Consider the following 17,314-nt stretch of genomic DNA (forward strand, 5'->3'; position numbering starts at 1 on the left):
TTAAAGTAGGGCTTTCAGAATAAATATCAGCGGCAGTTTCGGGAAAAAGCTAAGATTCAGGGAATGCACAAGAACATTTGGATACTTGTTGATAGTGATACAAATCACTATAAAGGTCTAACAGAATAAGTTTTAATTTTTAAAAATTCCAATATGTTGAGATACATGAATAAGCACATACACAATTTTCCTTCCCTGTCTTCCAATACACACACGCATGTAAATGATCATGGAGGGCGATGGAGAGAGGAGTGAGAGATGCTTGACAGAAGGTGTAGCATATGAACTAGTTGTCCTTCTTACTTGAACTTACTATTAAGATATGAAAAATGTGTAAGAAGATATGGTGGCTATATTGTGCCTCTGAGTAGCCATACCTTTAGACTCCCCACTTTTATCTTTCTAGAACCCTAATTAAGACTGTAGGAAACTCACTCGAGTTTCCTGGCCAGAAGCAGGCGAGGATTATGAGAGGATTCTAGAAGCAGCTGGTTCTCCGATCCGTGGCTGCCTATGCAACCTCATTCTCTGCTCTTCCCTAGCCCTTTCCATGGGCTTAATGCTTATTCTTACCGAATTTCAGTGTAAGGTCAAAAACAGGGGGTCACATCCAAAAAGACCTTTAGCTACTAATTTGTACCTTTCTCCAGAAGCAAACAATGGAGGATCCCTTCAAAGCGATTCTGTTATCTAATCCAAAAAAGGCGCTGACTCTCCTAGGTTTAGCCTTGGAGCTTCCTCCCCTCAATTTACTCTGTATAGGCTTTGCATCAGTTACTTGCTGCTTTTTTAAAGGGTGAAGTGTCTAAGCCCCGCCTACCGATGTGAGTGGCCAGTCACTCTGTCCCGCTGTGCAGCTGTGATTTGCTGGCAAGACCGAGTCGTCAAGCCCCGCCCCGTTTCCCTTTGCCGCGCTAGCTGTCGCGGGTTTTACCCAAAGGTGGAGAGAGGGATTCGGCCGGCGGCGCTAGGAGCAGGTGAAGAAGCATCTTCATTCCGGCTGTCGCTGCTGTTCTTTCTTCAAACGTGGGTCTGAGTCAAGGAAGGACAAGCATTCTTCCTTTGCCGCTAGAGCTCCAGTGAACTGTTGCCCAGAACCTAGGCACTTCATACATTTCATCTCACCCATCATTCCGCTTTCACTGTGTAAATCACCTGCACATTTGTAACCCTGTGAAAGTCCCTCATTAATGCTCACAGAAGGTGTCGAAAGGGAATTTCAAGGGTTTGAAAGACGGCCTCCGCCGACCGCGGGGAGCTGTCTATGGTGCTGAAGCTTTCCAGGCGTTTGTCTCCACCAGCACACGGAGTTAGATTGCACATTTTCATTCCTGGCTTTCTCGTCCCCCCCATGCCTTGGATAAGACTAATTTCAGGATCGTGAATATCTCTCTGTATCATGGCCCACGTGAGACACTTTCGGACATTAGTTTCGGGATTTTATATCTGGGAAGCAGCACTGTTACTCAGGTGAGTCCACTTGTATTTAACAGCTGGAGTACCCATTAAAGCCTGTGCACTACGTTGCAACCACTTGTTATTGATGAGATCAAGAATGGAATTAGAAATTGACTTGCCGAAAGCATCCCTTGAACCGTATTGTATTCTGTCTAAAGGTATCTAGCAGTCTATCTGTTGAGTCCTCTGAAAACATGTAACTTTGCTCTATTTTCAGGAATTAATCATTTTAGTAACTCGTATCTTATATTAACAGCAGCTAATAATTATCCTGGAAAAGTTATTTCCAAAGTCAAGTTTTTCCTTCTCAAATTTCTATTAGAGCTTCCCTTTTCTAAGTAAATTATAAGTTGTGGATGTTACTCTCTTTTTGGGAGTTAAACTATTTAGTAATTAGAAATGAAACATTACTAACTTTTTAAAAGGCAAAAAAAATTAGAACATAAATATTTACTAATCAGAAAAATTCTGAACTTGACTGATATATCAAGAGGTTGAGTTAAATGAATAGAAACTTAAGACACTGCAAGTATGATTTTCTAATGAGTTTAGTTCAGGTAATACATGGAAGTAAAATCATAAATAAATCACTAGATATGTTATATGTCAAGAAAAATCTTTTTGGAGAAAGCAATTAAAAATCTGTAGAACAATAATATTGCCCTATGACATGTAATTTTCTTATCATGTCCAGTCATATTTGGTAGGCCTCATTAAAAAAATTAATTTAAAGAGGAATAGACTACATAAGAGATCAGATAATTTAACCACTATTATTAATTAAACATTATGTAAGCAAGATACTGATCATATAGTTTTTTGATTTATCAATATACATCTCATTTTACTATTATAATTTCCATATTATGGCTCACAAGTTTTTCAAGAGCATTGAAATCAAATAATTAGAGTAATTAAGTTATGTATATACTATTTCTATTCGAAGTATGTAAATATTCTCTTCTGGGTTGCCAGGTCAATTTTTCATCTTTGGGCACCTTAGAAAAAACATAGTGTATTTCATAAAAATTACCTTACAGAAAACTATATTAGTTTGATATGCCTGTGATAACAGGAACTAGTTGTGAAGGTTATTATATTTCTGAAATTATTTTTTCCTTAAGGGGTTGAACCATTGTAAACCAGAATATTTTCAGTGACAATGTTCTAATAAGACTTGGAAAAATTTTTAACTTTAACTAATTTTATATGTAGTGATCAGAACAAAGAGTGTAGAGCTTTTTTACATTTATGAAAATTTCCCGAGGAGTTTATGTTATAGGAAAAAATAGTCATTTTACTGTAATTGTTTTTAGTATTTTAGATGATAGCATGTATATTTATTTTTTCAAGAAATCATAATAGCTTAGTTGATAGATATTTATATTTGGGAAGCTTAATGTCAATAACTAAAATGTTTTGGTCAATGTGGTCAAATTTGTAAAAAGGCACTTCACATTGTTATAAAATATACTTAGATATATAGTAATCTTCATCACTAGAGTCTCTGATTTTTGTCTGGTTTTATTGAAATTCTCCTGTGAATTGTATTTCAAATTTACAATCATGGTTATAAGTGTTATCTTCATTAATATTAAATACATTTAGTTAAAAATGTTTTTATGAATAATCCCAAAATATAATCCCTTGAAAAATACTACCCAATATAGAAGTTTATGCGATACATGTATTCTTCATCAAGTTTTTCTTTCTTCTTTCATAAATTGAATAGAATTTTTCTTTATCTATCTTAGACTAATCTCAGATGAGAGTAGCTCATCACTCTATGATAAGACTTAATCATATGTAAAAAATTAAATATTTTATTTTTAGTGATGGCCCTTGAAAGAAAATTTTCTATAGTAATGAAAATGAAGCTCCCTCTACTGGAAATTTTTTGTAAAATAAATGTCTTTATGGGAACTATTCTTTGTTCATTATTCTTTGTTCAAGTCTATTTGTAATGAATTGAGCAAAAAGGAAATATGTAAAGGAAAAAATAAAGTAAAAAAGTATTTAGTATTATTTCATAAATTTATCTTTTTAGTTTAAAAATATTCTTTCCAGGGTAATTTGGAGGAAAAAACATTTAGAAACCATCAATATTTATAATTAAAATTCATGAGTACAAGCTTTTTAAATAGGTTTTAAAAGATTTTTAAATTTTTTTTGTGGAGATATAACATACCCACAGAAAAGCACACAAATAACAAGTTCCATATAAAGTTTCACAAAGGTAAAACGTCATGTAAAAACATCTCACAGAAACCCTCATCCTGCCCTCTCCCACCATATCATTTCCCAGGCACTACTTTGTCCAAAGATAGTCACTATCCTGACTTTTGTAACAATAAATATGTTTGTCCTGCTTCTAAATTTTATATAAATACTCATGTGAGTCTGCTTTGTTTTTCTGAACATTATGTGATTTATCCATATTGTTGCATGTAACACTATCTTGTTTATTATCATCACTAAATGGTATTCCATTATATGAAGACAGCATGATTTATCCATTGTTCTACTATGGAATATGTGAGAAAGTTTTGGTTTTGGCTAGTGCTGCAATGAACATCGTTGAACATGTCTTTTTGTAAGTACATTCATTTTGAGGACTGTATGGTTTGGGCCCCAGTTTTTCTTTAGAACAGAAATGGTTGGATTAAGAGATGGTTTGGTAGATGTTGCATGGGTTTAGCATTAGTAGATATTGCAAGTTTTCCAAAGTAGTTGTACCTATTTATACTCCAGCCAGCAATGTTTAGGAATTTCTGTTGCTATTACTACTACAAAATTTGATCAGTTCAATATTATCATAAACATTGCTCACATTTTCTTAGATTATTATTATAAGTCTGCAGATATTATTTTAGTTATTTTATCTTGGCATAATTTTTACTTTTTAGTAAATAAGTTTTATTAAGGCAAAAACATCAAACAAAAACACTCGCTACTATAATACAACTAGATGTATTCATTACCAGAATATGGCTGGTATAAAAATGTAATTTTAAGAGGGGAATTATTAAAAAGGAGAGTTCTTTTAATAAAAACCACTTAGAAAATAGCATAAACATACATAAAAAATCTGAATTTCTTATTAGTGAAGTTTTTTAAAATTTCACACTTTGCTCAGATTTTGCTTTTTTTTTCTAATTTTATTTTAATAATTGTTCAAGTACAGTTTTCTGCCCTTTACTCCTATTTGAGCCCACCCCCCTGCACCCTCCCCAAGATTTTGCTCTTGTTTGAAGCAATTCTTTTATGACTTTTGGGTTCCAGTTCTCATATTGATAAAATAAAGAACAAAACACCAGGGCTCAGCTTTCTTTGAAATGTAGATATGTGATGATTATGAGGAGCTTGAGGAAAAAATTCTAGAAGTAGGGGAACTGCCCAACATTTTTTGTTTAAACTAACAAAAATTGTTTAAATTAACAATTTTATTTTTCATCTTTACATTTTGATAACAACACAGGCTAGCTATATGAATAATTATGGTATATTGTGTCAAAAGGTAATGTATGAATTTCAGACTTCATGATAATCACAGATAAAATGTTTTCTTGGTTTACTTCAAAGTCTAAGAAAAACATTTTATCATGGAATTTATTGTTTTTGGTTTAAGTCTGTTTTGGGTAAACCTCCTTTTAATGTTGGCTCTATTTTCTTATGTAAGATATTAAACAAAAATATACTATAAGCAATAAACTTTTATTATTATAATGGTTTCTTACATTCAAGTACAGTAGCATGATTCTGTACCATTTAAAAAATATTATGGTATATATAATATATATGTATATGTTTATATTTATATATATGTATTATATATGTTTATGTATATGTAATATACTTTTCTTCCCTTTGTGTCTCTAAATGCCAATACATTTTCCCAAGTACAGGATCATGGCCCAGTTTTCTAGTCAATGCCTCAAACAGTTTGCGCTGAAGATTCAGAAAGCAGCTTATAAAATATTTTTTCTTGTACACAGTTTTTCTCTCCCTTGACCATGTGTACTGAGGCAACTCAATCAACAGATGTGTGCTTCATATGAAATGTTAAGCAATTCAAGAAAGATTTATTTACCAAATTCTGTGCACAAATATTTGTGCTGGGTACAATTTGGCTATGAATCGTTGGGAAACTGCCACCTTCCCAACATGAAACTTAGAGTCTAGCAGGGAAGAAAATACAAAGGGCCAAGAGACAAAAAATCAAATCAAAACAAAACAAAACAAAACAAAACAAAACAAAACACAAAAGACCACTAACAGCAATGTTTAGGGAATGTGAAATTAGGAAGCTATCCAGAAGGTTTGGTACTTGTGCTGGATCTTCTAAGATACTTGTTCCATGGGCACAAATAAGATAGAAAGAAAATATTCTGTGCAAAAGAATGAGATAGGCCTACACTCTGCTTAGGAAATGGTCACAATCAATTTCAGTTGAAGGAATTCCAATTGTTTAAAATCATATTCTAATGGTAGTAACCATTGAACTGGCTACAATAATAAACTGGCCGAGATATGAAGGAGTTATGCTTCCTTTCACAGTGGAATATGAGTAAAACTTATAAGCAAATACTTTAATTTGCAAGCAAATACTGGGTAGTTATCACTACAGGAAAGGTGCTGTAACTTGGCTCAAAGTATTTCTATAAATTCCCCTCTTTCAGAGGTAGAATTTGTCTCAGAATTAGAATTAATCATAAGATAGTTAATAATAACTAGTAATAGTAACAACTATGTAAACAAACAACAATGACAAAGCTACAAGAAAGAATAATCTGCTTGTTTGAGAGTTTGGAGATCATGTTTGAATTTTTCATCAAAACATGACTTATTTTATTATATTTATTTTTTCTTTTCCTATTCTTTTAAGCTTTTTATACAGATCTGATTTTGTAACAATTTTGCAAACAGTTAAAATAGTTGGTAGACTACCCAAAGCTGGCCATTGCGACATTTTAGGAGATTTATTGGAGCAACTCATTTTTTATGTTTTTATTTATTTTTCAATTAGAGTTTACATTCAATACTTTTTTACTTTTTTAAAAAAGATATTTTATTGATTATGCTATTACATTGTCCCATTTTTTCTCCCCTGTATTCCCCTCTGCCTTGCACACCCCTCCCACCTGCATTTCCCCCCCCACCTTAGTTCATGTCCATGGGTCATAGATGTAAGTTATTTGGCTTTTCCATTTCCCATACTATTCTTAACCTTCCCCTGTCTATTTTGTACCTACCATTTTTGCTTCTTATTTACTGTACCTTTTCCCCAATTCTCCCCGGGGCCCTGCTGATAACTCTCCATGTGATTTCCATTTCTGTGATTCTGATCCTGTTCTAGTTGCTTGCTTAGTTCATTTTTGGTTTTGTTTTTCTTTCTTAGGTTCGGTCATTAATAGTTGTGAGTTTGTTATCATTTTACCATTCATAGTTTTGATCTTCTTCTTTTTCTTAGATAAGTCTCTTTAACCTTTCAGGGCTTGATGGTGTTGAACTCCTTCAACTTGACCTTATTTGGGAAGCACTTTATCTGCTCTTCCATTCTAAGTGATAGCTTTGCTGAATAGAGTAATCTTGGCAGGTCCTTGCCTTTCAAGACTTTGAATACTTCTTTCCAGGCCCCTTCTTGCAGGCCCCTTCTTGCCTGCAAGATTTCTTTTGAGAAATCAGCTGGTAGTCTTATGGGAACTCCTTTGTAGGTAGCTATCTCCTTTTTTCTTGCTGATTTTAAGATTCTGTCCTTATCTTTAATCTTAGGTAATGTAACTATGATGTACCTGGTGTGTGCTTCTTTGGGACTCTCTGAGCTTCCTGGACTTCCTGGAAGTCTATTTCCTTCACCAGACTGGGGAAGTTCTCCTTCATTATTTGTTCAAATAAGTTTTCAATTTCTTGGTGTTCCTCTTCTCTTTCTGGCACGCCTATGATTTGAATGTTAGCATGTTTAAAGTTGTCCCAGAGGTTCCTAAGCCTCTCCTCATTGTTTTGATTTCTTTCTTTCTTCTCTTCTGGTTGAATGTTTACTTCTTTCTTCTACTCCAAATCATTGATTTGAGTCCTGGTTTCCTTCCCTTCACTGTTGGTTCCCTGTATATTTTGTTTTATTTTACTTTACACAGCCTTCACTTCATCCTCTCTTTTGCAACCACACTCAATCATTTCTGTGAGTAACCTGATTACCAGTGTTTTGAACTCTGCATCTGATAGGTTGGCTATCTCATCACTTAGGTCTATTTTTAGAGTTTTGATCTATTTTTTCATTTGGACCGTATTTTTTTTTGTCTTGGTGTGTTTGTTACGTAGTAAGGGATGGAGTCTTAGGTATTTATCAGGGCAGTGCAACCCACAATATTGAATTTATATAGAATATAATATTCTTTTGTGTAAATGTACTGAATTGTAGCACTGTTTGTGGGGTAGGGGTGCAAAAGGGAACAGTGCCACTTGCTTAGCTCTTGGCAGCTTTCGGTCACTTCCCTAGCTACCCACAAGCAAATTGGTCCCTTCTGGTGCTGATTTCTAGGTGGGTGGGCTTGTGTATGTTCTAGGACCCCGTGAGTCCCTCCAATGAACTCTGCTGTGAGGCTAGGAGTTTCTCTCACCATCACAACACCTGCAGGATTTTTTTTGGGATGGTGGTGGTGGTGGGGAATGGCTTAAGGAACAGAATTTTATTTCTCAGAACCTGGGAAGTCCAAGATCAAGGTGTCAGCTGACTTGCCTTCTGGTGAGGGTGTTCTTCCTGACTCCTTTTATAATGACAGGTCATACCTTCAGGCCCTCATTTAACCACCTCCCGAAGTTCCTAAATGCACTCACAATGAAAAGTTAGAGCTTCAACAAATGAATTTGGGGGAACACATTCAATCTATAACAAACATTTTTCCACTGAAGAAACAGTCCAGAACTCCACTGATAGTATTGCGAACACTGCTTTAGAGTTCTAACAGGATTGTGGTGGCTAGTTATCCTTTATTACCATTAACTAATGTCAGTTTTTGCTCATGTGCTAAAAACATGTCTGTGTCTACATAAAGTGTAATCTCCCCTGAACTCTGATCTCCTCTTCATCACACCTATTCTCTGTGTGATTGCATCTGTAACTCGCTTCATTTCAGTTATTTTTACTAAAAATAGTTGTATTTATATTCCACAATTTGCTCAAATACTGGTTTCCTTAAGAAATTTCTGCAGGATGTTTTTAAACAAATTCTTCACTTAATGTCTTAGTGACTATGACTCACAGAATTTCAGGGAAATAGTTTTGTGTGTTTTCTGAGCTGAATTTGTATTAAAGGGATCACATGTTAATTGCACATGTACTGCACTTCTCAGTTTTTTCTTTTTAAAGTTTTTGAAATTATTTTATTGTTGTTCAATTATAGTTGTCTGCATTTACCCTCCACTATTTCCCCCTACCCCAGTCAAACCCACCTACCTCTCCTGATTCCACCCCCCTTGGTTTTATACATGTGTCCTTTATAGCAGTTCCTGAAAAACCTTCCCCCCATTACCCCTTCCCACCTCCCCTGTGGTTACTGTCAGATTGTTCTTAAGTTCAATGTTTCTGGTTATATTTTGCTTGCTTTTTTCTTTTGTTGATTAGGTTCCAGTTAAAGGTGAGATCATATGGTATTTGTCCCTCATTGCCTAGCTTATTTCACTTAGCATAATGTTCTCCAGTTCTGTCCATGTTGTTGCAAAGGGAAGGGGCTCCTTCTTTCTCTCTGCTGTATGATATTCTATTGTGTAAATGTACCATAGTTTTTTGATCCACCCATTTACTGATGAACACTTAGGTTGCTTCCAGTACTTGGCTATTGTAAATTGTGCTGCTATAAATATTGGGGTGCATAGGTTCTTTTGGACTAGTGTTTCAGGGTTCTTAGGGCATAATCCCAGCAGTGGAATTGCTGGGTCAAAAGGCAGTTCCGTTTTGGATTTTCTGAGGAAATTCCATACTGTTTTCCACAGTGGCTGCACCAGTCTGCATTCCCACCAACACTGCACTGGGTTCCCTTTTCTCTACATCCTCTCCAACACCTGTTTGTTGATTCGTTTGTGATGGCCTTTCTCACTGATGTGAAGTTGTATCTCATTATGGTTTTAATTTGCATCTCTCTGATGGCTAGTGATGCTGAGCATCTTTTCATGTGTCTCTGAGCCCTCTGTATGTTCTCCTTGGAGAAGTATCTGTTCAAATCTTTTGCCCATTTTTAAACTGCTCATTTTGTCTTCCTGGAGTGGAGTTATGTGAGTTCTTTATATATTTTGGAGATCAAATCCTTGTCCAAGGTATCATTGGCAAATATGTTTTCCCATATAGTTGGTTCTCTTTTCATTTTAATACTGTTTTCTTTAGCCATGCAGAAGCTTTTTAATTTGATGAGGTACCATTTGTTTATTCTTTCCTTTATGTCCCTTGTTTTAAGGGACATATCAGTGAAGATGTTGCTGCATGGAATGTCTGAGATTTTCCTGCCAATGTTTTCCTCTAGGAGTTTTATGGTGTCACGACTTACATTTAAGTCTTTTATCCGCCTTGAATTTATTTTTGTGTGTGGTGTAAGTTGGTGATCGAGTTTCATTTTTTGCATGTAGCTGTCCAGATCTCCCAACACCATTTGTTGAAGAGGGTATTTTCACTCTACTTTATGCTTCTTCCCCCTTGTCAAATATTAATTGACCATACACACTTGGGTTTATTTCTGGGCTCTCTGTTCTGTTTCATTGATCCATGTGTCTGTTCTTATGCCAGTACCAGACTGTTTTAATTACAGTTGTCTTGTAATACAATTTGATATTAGGTATTGTGATCCTTCCTACTTTGTTCGTTTTTCTCAGACTTTCTGCAGCTATTCAGGGTCATTTATGGTTGCATATAAATTTCTGAAATGTTTGTTTTATATCTGTGAAATATGTCATTTGTACTTTAAAAAGGATTACATTGAATCTATAAATTGCTTTGGGTAATATGGACATTTTGATGATGCTAATTTTCTCAATCCATGAGCATGGTGCATGCTTCCATTTGTTTGTGTCTTCCTTAATTTCTTTCTTCAGTGTTGTGTAGTTTTCTGACTATAAGTCTTTTACCTCTTTGGTTAGGTTTATTCCTAGGTATTTTCTTGTTGTTATATCAAATGGGATTTTTCCCCAGATTTCTGTTTCTGTTATTTTATTGTTGGTGTACAAAACTGCCTTTGATTTCTGAATATTGACTTTGTATCCTGCTGTTTTGCCAAATTCACTAATTAGGTCGAACAGGTTTTTGGTGGAGTCTATAGGATTTTCTATGTACACTGTCTTGTCATCTGCAAAAAATGACAGTTTTGCTTCCTTCTTTCCAATTTAGATGCCTTTGATTTCTTTTTCTTGTCTGATTGCTGTGGCTAGGACTTCCAATATTATGTTGAATAGGAGCAGTGAAAGTGGGCATCCTTGTCTTGTTTCTGATCTTAGTGGGAAAGCTCTTAGTTTTTGCCCATTGAGTATAATGTTGACTGTAGGTCTCTTGTATATAGCTTTTATTATGTTGAGGAATGCTCCCTCTATTCCCACTTTGCTAAGTGATTTTATCATAAATGGATGTTGTACTTTATCAAATGCTTTTTCTGCATCTATTGATGTGATCATGTGATTTTTGTCTTTTGTTTTGTTTATGTGATGTATTATTACATTTATTGATTTTTGAATATTGTACAATCCTTGCATCCCTGGGATGAATCCCATTTAATCATGGTATATGATCTTTTTAACATATTGCTGGATGCGGTTTGCCAATATTTTGTTGAGGATTTTAGTGTCTATATTCATCACAATATTGGCCTAAAGTTTCGTTTCTTTGTTATGTCTTTATGTGGTTTTGGGATTAGGATGATGCTGGCTTCATAAAAAGAGTTTCAGAGTGTCTTCCATCATTTTTGGATTTTTTGGAATAGTCTGTGAAGGATAGGGGTTAGCTCATCCTTGAATGCTTTGTGAATTTCTCCTGTGAAACCAGGAAAAATTTGGTCCAGGGCTTTTGTGTGTCGGGAGTTTTTTGATTACTGCTTCAGTTTCATCAGCTGTTATTGGTCTGTTCAAGCTTTCTGCTTCTTCTTCATTCAGTTTTGGAAGATTACATTTTCCTAGAAATTTGTCCATTTCACCTAGGCTTTCAAATTTCTTGACATACAGTTCTTCATAGTAATTTTTTCAATCCTTTGTATTTCTGTGGTATCAATTGTAATCTCTCCTCTTTCATTTCTGATCGTGTTTATTTGGTTCCTCTCTCTTTTTTTTCTTTATGAGCCTGCTTAAAGGCCCATCAATTTTGTTTATCTTTTCAAAGAATCAGCTCCTGTATTCATTGATCCTTAGAATTGTGCTTTTAGTCTCTATGTCATTTAATTCTGCTCTGATCATGGTTATTTCCTTCTATTTGCTTTGGGCTGTCTTTGTTGTTGTTCCTCAAGTTCTTGTAGGTGTATGGTTATGTTGTTTATTTGAAATGTTTCTATCTTTTTTAGGTAGGCCTGCATCGCTATGAACTTCTCTCTCAGGACTGTCTTTGCTGTGCCCCATAAGTTTTGGATTGTTGTGAGTTTGTTTTCATTTGTTTCCAGAAACCTTTTGATTTCTTCACTAATATCATTCTTGACCCATTCATTGTTTAATAGCATGCTATTTAATCTCCATGCATTTGAGTGTTTTGGGTTTTTCCCTTGAGGTTGGTTTCTAGTTTCAGTCCCTTGTGGTCAGAGAAAATTCTTGATATGATTTCAATTTTTTTGAAATTGTTGAGGCTTGTTTTGTGTCCTATCATGTGGTCTGTGTTTGAAAATATTCCATGTGCATTTAGGAAGAATGTGTATTTTGTTTCTTTGGGATGAAGGGTTCTATATATATCAGTTAAGTCCACTTGATCTAGGGCATTGTTCAATGTCACAATATCTTTGTTGATATTTTGTTTGGAAGATCGGTCCATTTTTGACAGTGGGGTGTTAAAATCCCTTACTATAATTGTTTTGCTGTCAATATCTTTCTTGATGTCCTCCAAGATTTTCTTTATGTATTTGGATGCTCCTATGTTGGGTGCATATATATTTACAATGTTTATGTCTTCTTGATGAATTCTTCCCTTGAGTATTATGAAATGACCTTGTGGGTCTTTTTTATGACTCTTTTTTTGAAGTCTATTTTGTCTGATATGAGTGTTGCTACCCAGGCTTTTTTTTTTTCCTGTCCATTTGCTTGGAATATTTGTTTCCAGCCCTTCATTTTCAGTCTGTGTAGGTCTTTTGTTCTGAGGTGGGTCTTTTGTGGACAGCATATGTGCCCCACAGGTTTTTACAGCCAGAGGTTCTGAGGCTTCATTTCCCCACACTGGAACCCTGGGTTGTGTGGTCTCTCTGTCTCACTCCCCAGTTGTTCCTCCTGGTTTATCCGCACACAAATGTGGGACCACCCAGTCCTCCAGCTGCCATCCTATCCACCCCAGGTGCCTGTCTCTGCCCCTCCTACCAGTGTGGGTGAATGTTTCTTCTTTAACTCCTTGGTTGTCAGACTTCCATACAGTTCAATTTTCTGGCAGCTCTGGTTTTTTGTTTTTTTTTGTTTTTGTTTTTGTTTTTAAATTTGTTTTTGTTTTTAAATTTGTTTTTAAATTTTTTGTTTTTAAATTTGTTGTTGTCTTTCTTTTGGTTATGCGAGGAGGTGAGACAAATTCACTACCTATGCCTCCATCTTGGCTGCAAGTCCTACATTCAATATTATTTTGTGTTAATTTATGTGTATAGCGTAGTGGTCAGGCAATTATACACTTCACAAAGTGTTCCCTTCCATATTCCCAGTACCCACCTGGAACCATACATAGTTATCACAATATTATTGACTATATTCTGTGTGTTATAATTTATACCTCAATGACTACCCTGTAACTACCAATTTGTACTTTTTAATTCCTTCATCTTTTTTATCCAGACCCCCAACCTCCCACTCCTCTGACAACTCTCAGTCTGTTCTCTGTATGTATGAATCTTTCTTTTCTATTTGTTTGTTTTATTCTTTAGATTCTACATATAAGTGAAATCATATGGTATTTATCTTTCTCTGTCTGACTTACTGTACTTAGCATAATACCCTCTAGACCCATTCATGCAGTTGCAAAAGATAAGATTTCATTCTTTTTTATGGCTAAGTAGTATTCCATTGTGTTTATGTATCATATCTTTATCCACTCATCTATTGATGGGCACTTGGGTTGGTTCTCTATGTTGGTTATTGTAAATAATGTTGCAGTGAACTTTGGGGTGCATATGTTACTTCAAAATAGTGTTTTGAGTTTCTTAGATATATTCCCAGAAGTGGAATTGCTGAGTCATAAAGCGGTTCCATTTTTAATTTTTTCAGAACCCTCCATATTGAATATTGGGAGCACATCCTGGATGTTTCATCCCCCCTGGGGTAAACAAACACAGGCTGTGGCTGCCCCAGGCCCCATTTCACACACTGCTGGCTGAGCTATGAACCATATAGCACACCTATAATCACTGCAGTCGGCAGACATAGGGCATTGCTACTCAAAATGTGGTCCTTTAACCAGCAAATAACCATCACCTGGGAGGCTATTAGAAATGCTCAATAAATTAAATAAAAAGAAAAGAAATTCAGACTCTGAATTTCACCACAGACTTCCTGAACCTGAATCTACATTTTATCAAGCCTTGCAGATAATTCATAAGCACATTTAGGTTTAAAAAGCACTATTTTAAGAACACTGACATCTAAAGGGTGAGCATACTAAAACGTAGTGGAAAAAAAATAGAGAGGAGGTGTCACAGAACCTAACAGAAGAGTTTTGGAAATGAAAGAATGATCAGTAATGTCAAATGCTATTAAAACAAAAAGAAATATGGAAGATTATTAGTAGCTTTTTCAAGTGCATTTTTGATATAAAAACACATGTATTAATATGTTATAATATCACAGAACATCGAGTTAAAGAAAAAGTTAAAATATAGATTTTTTTCCCCAAGGGGCTAGTGGAAGGGGAAGCAATGACAGCCAAGGTTGAGATCCGCAGTTCTTGATTTGTTTGTTTAGTTTTGTCTTTAAAATGGAAGAGAATTTAAGCTTGTTTCTAGCCTGGAGGAAAGAAGTCAATTAATTAGGAAATGCTGAGGAAGAGACAAGAGAGGTACTGAAGAGGAAGGGCAAAGGCACTGATAAAATAAAAAATAATTTTTAAAAAGCAGTAGTTGAAGGTAGTCTTTGTGCTAGAAGAGCATGCTCAGTCTTTCTCTGGGACTGGATAGGAGGTTAGAATAGATGCAGAATATGGCAAGCTATAGATATGGGAATAGTGCTTTATAATTCAGCAGTTGAATGCTCAATTATCTCTTTGAAGTAGGTGGCAGGGTCTTCATCTGTGGTAAAGACACAATGAAGAAGACAAGCTTAGTCCCATTGAACAGTTACAAGGCACAGAACAGGGCCCTGTGGGTATTACTTCTGGCACCTTGGCCGGGCTCTGCTCCTAGACTTGAGGGATTCAGTCTAGCCCCCACTGCAGCAGATGTCCCTGTCACTCTGCCTAGGAGGGGAATGAAGCCTTGAGATCTGATCTTTATTCAGGCTGCACTAATTTAGGTGGCAAAGCAAGAGGTAGAACCCACATCATCCGTCAAATCAACTGCTTTTTTTTCCAACTGAGCACTACAATTTGGCTATTCTAAAGGAGAAAAAGGAATGATCACTCACTCTTCAAAAGGTGAAATGTGGGCAGAGCAGGGGAGAGTAATGGGGGAGAAGGGGGACAGTTGTAATTGAATAATGATAAAAATTTATTTAAAAAAATCACAAATCACAAATCACAGTAAGAATTTTTAATTAATATTTTAATAGAAAATATAAAAATGAGACCCGCTTTTAAAATGTTACTCTTTGTTCTCATCCCTGGGCACCAAGTTTGGTGTGTTGGCATACATCTTGTACTCTGACCTCTGAACCCTTTTCTTTTGCATCTTGAAATTGGCTAGCTTTTTCCTGAAAAGCATTGTTTCTAGAGATTTTGTTATGTGTGATTAAAGGAAAACATATGCTCTAGCTTCCACAGGAGATAACTTCTACAATCTACAGGATTTTAAAATCCTTTTGTTTTCTAGGAAACTGTAAACATTTTCCCCCAGAATAGTTGAGGCATCTACAAAGAAGGAAGGTAGAAGGCAGTGGGGGAAACAGGTGGGGCAGAGGGAGAAGAGGGGAGAAGGGGTGGACTGAGTGACCTCAGCCGAACAGTAGCTTTAAGTGTACTGTTAATACCAGGGAATACATTTTGCTGACCTCTTTTCTGTCTTAATTTTTTAAAAGAATATAGTCCCATAAACACCTTGATGTCTCATGTAATTTTCACTACAGGGAAACTAAGTAGTACCATAACTCATTGCTACATTTACCTTTCCTTACCACTTCCAATTATAAACTCTTCTTTTTCTTTATTGTTTGATGCATGCCTTTGTTCTGTGTGATTTCTCATTCATTTTAATATTCTGTGAACATCCCTTTTCAGGTGCAGAGACTCCAGAGGTTGGTGCTTAAAAATAGTGTGTTTTTATATCCTGAGTCTTATTGATTTGGAGATGAATTCACTATTATAAAACGAGTTTATAAAAATTCATTTTATTAGTAAGCATTGATGCAAACACAATTGAAAAATAGAAAGTAGGGAGTTCAGAATAAAGTAGTACTACTTTTGCTGTGGTGGGTTTTTGTTGTTGTCATTGTAAATATCTGTAACAGTTAAAGTTGAAAGTAAAGGGTGATTTCTGTATCACTCCTCTGTGGGGGGTGGATTAAGGTGTTTTCCTCTCCATTTTACTGTATTTTATGATGTATTTTGTAGAATGCACATATATTAGAGTAAAATAAGAGTTTTTAAACAAGCTTTGTGCATATTTTAAAGGCCTATGAAGTGGTTACTTTTTTCTTTTTTTGCTTCAAATATTATGTAGTAGTTGAGTTCTGAAAAACTGAATGTCCTGGGTAGATGTTATTTAAGAAAGAGCAGTGAACAGGCGAGGCCCCTACAGCCACGCATTGACACTGTGACTTTCAACCTCACTTGCTAAAGTGGTTTCAACCACAATCGAATCCATAAACTGGGGTCAGTAATTGGACTTTTTTTTTCTTCAATGGTGCTTAGTCTTTCTTGATGAATGTCTGTATTTTCTGCACTTGGATTTCCTGATGTACTACTATAACCACCCAGACCCTTTGACATAAATTAGCGTGAGTGAATTTCTTTTTCCTTCACTTAAAAATATCCCTGATCAAAAAAAGCCATGGTATTAAATGAAAAATCTCAACACTGGCATAAGAGCTTGGCATTTTCTGAAACACATGTGTAATTGCCATTTGGTTTACTAAAGTCACTTGTGACAAATGGATGCCACTTTAAATCTCCATTTTTATACTGGCTTTCCCAAGGTGAAACAACTAGCTCGTGATGAAGCTGGAATAAAGTGTAAGCCTTGTGGCTCTCCATCTGAGGCCTCAACCATGGTATTGGAATGACTTCCTTTTAATTATCTTGCATGCTCAACATGCAGTAGGAACTATTCAGTCTATTGCAAATTATTTTCAAAATATCTGAAAAACTTAATTAGTTTTCTTTAAAAGAAATGTCCTCAAGAAGCTACAAATCAGTGAGTTAATTAGCTATGTTGTGTGGCCTTTTAGTTCCTTTGATTGAAATAAGTTGATGCCAAAAAACTATAAAGTAAACTCTTACCCATGAGAATAGACAGCTTGCATTGAAGCTAATAGAAGTTGTTTTAGAAGTTCTAAAACAGGAACCATC

General features: G+C 35.4%; 1 protein-coding gene across 2 annotated transcripts in view; it reads left to right on the forward strand.

Moving 5' to 3' along the window:
* The first annotated feature begins 1,384 nt into the window (after positions 1-1,384).
* Positions 1,385-17,314, forward strand: part of GLRA3 (glycine receptor alpha 3) — a 136,835-nt gene continuing 120,905 nt past the window's right edge. Inside the window, exon 1 of one of the 2 annotated variants that reach the window (XM_045831527.1) lies at positions 1,385-1,470. In XM_045831527.1, coding sequence (XP_045687483.1) covers positions 1,400-1,470 — 71 coding nt within the window. In that variant the 5' untranslated portion in view covers positions 1,385-1,399. The remainder of the gene's footprint in view (positions 1,471-17,314) is intronic. The other variant, XM_045831528.1, reaches the window with a different exon arrangement.

Source organism: Phyllostomus hastatus, unplaced genomic scaffold (assembly GCF_019186645.2).
Source record: "Phyllostomus hastatus isolate PE091 unplaced genomic scaffold, TTU_PhHast_1.1 phas_contig_159, whole genome shotgun sequence".
Lineage (NCBI taxonomy): Eukaryota > Metazoa > Chordata > Mammalia > Chiroptera > Phyllostomidae > Phyllostomus > Phyllostomus hastatus.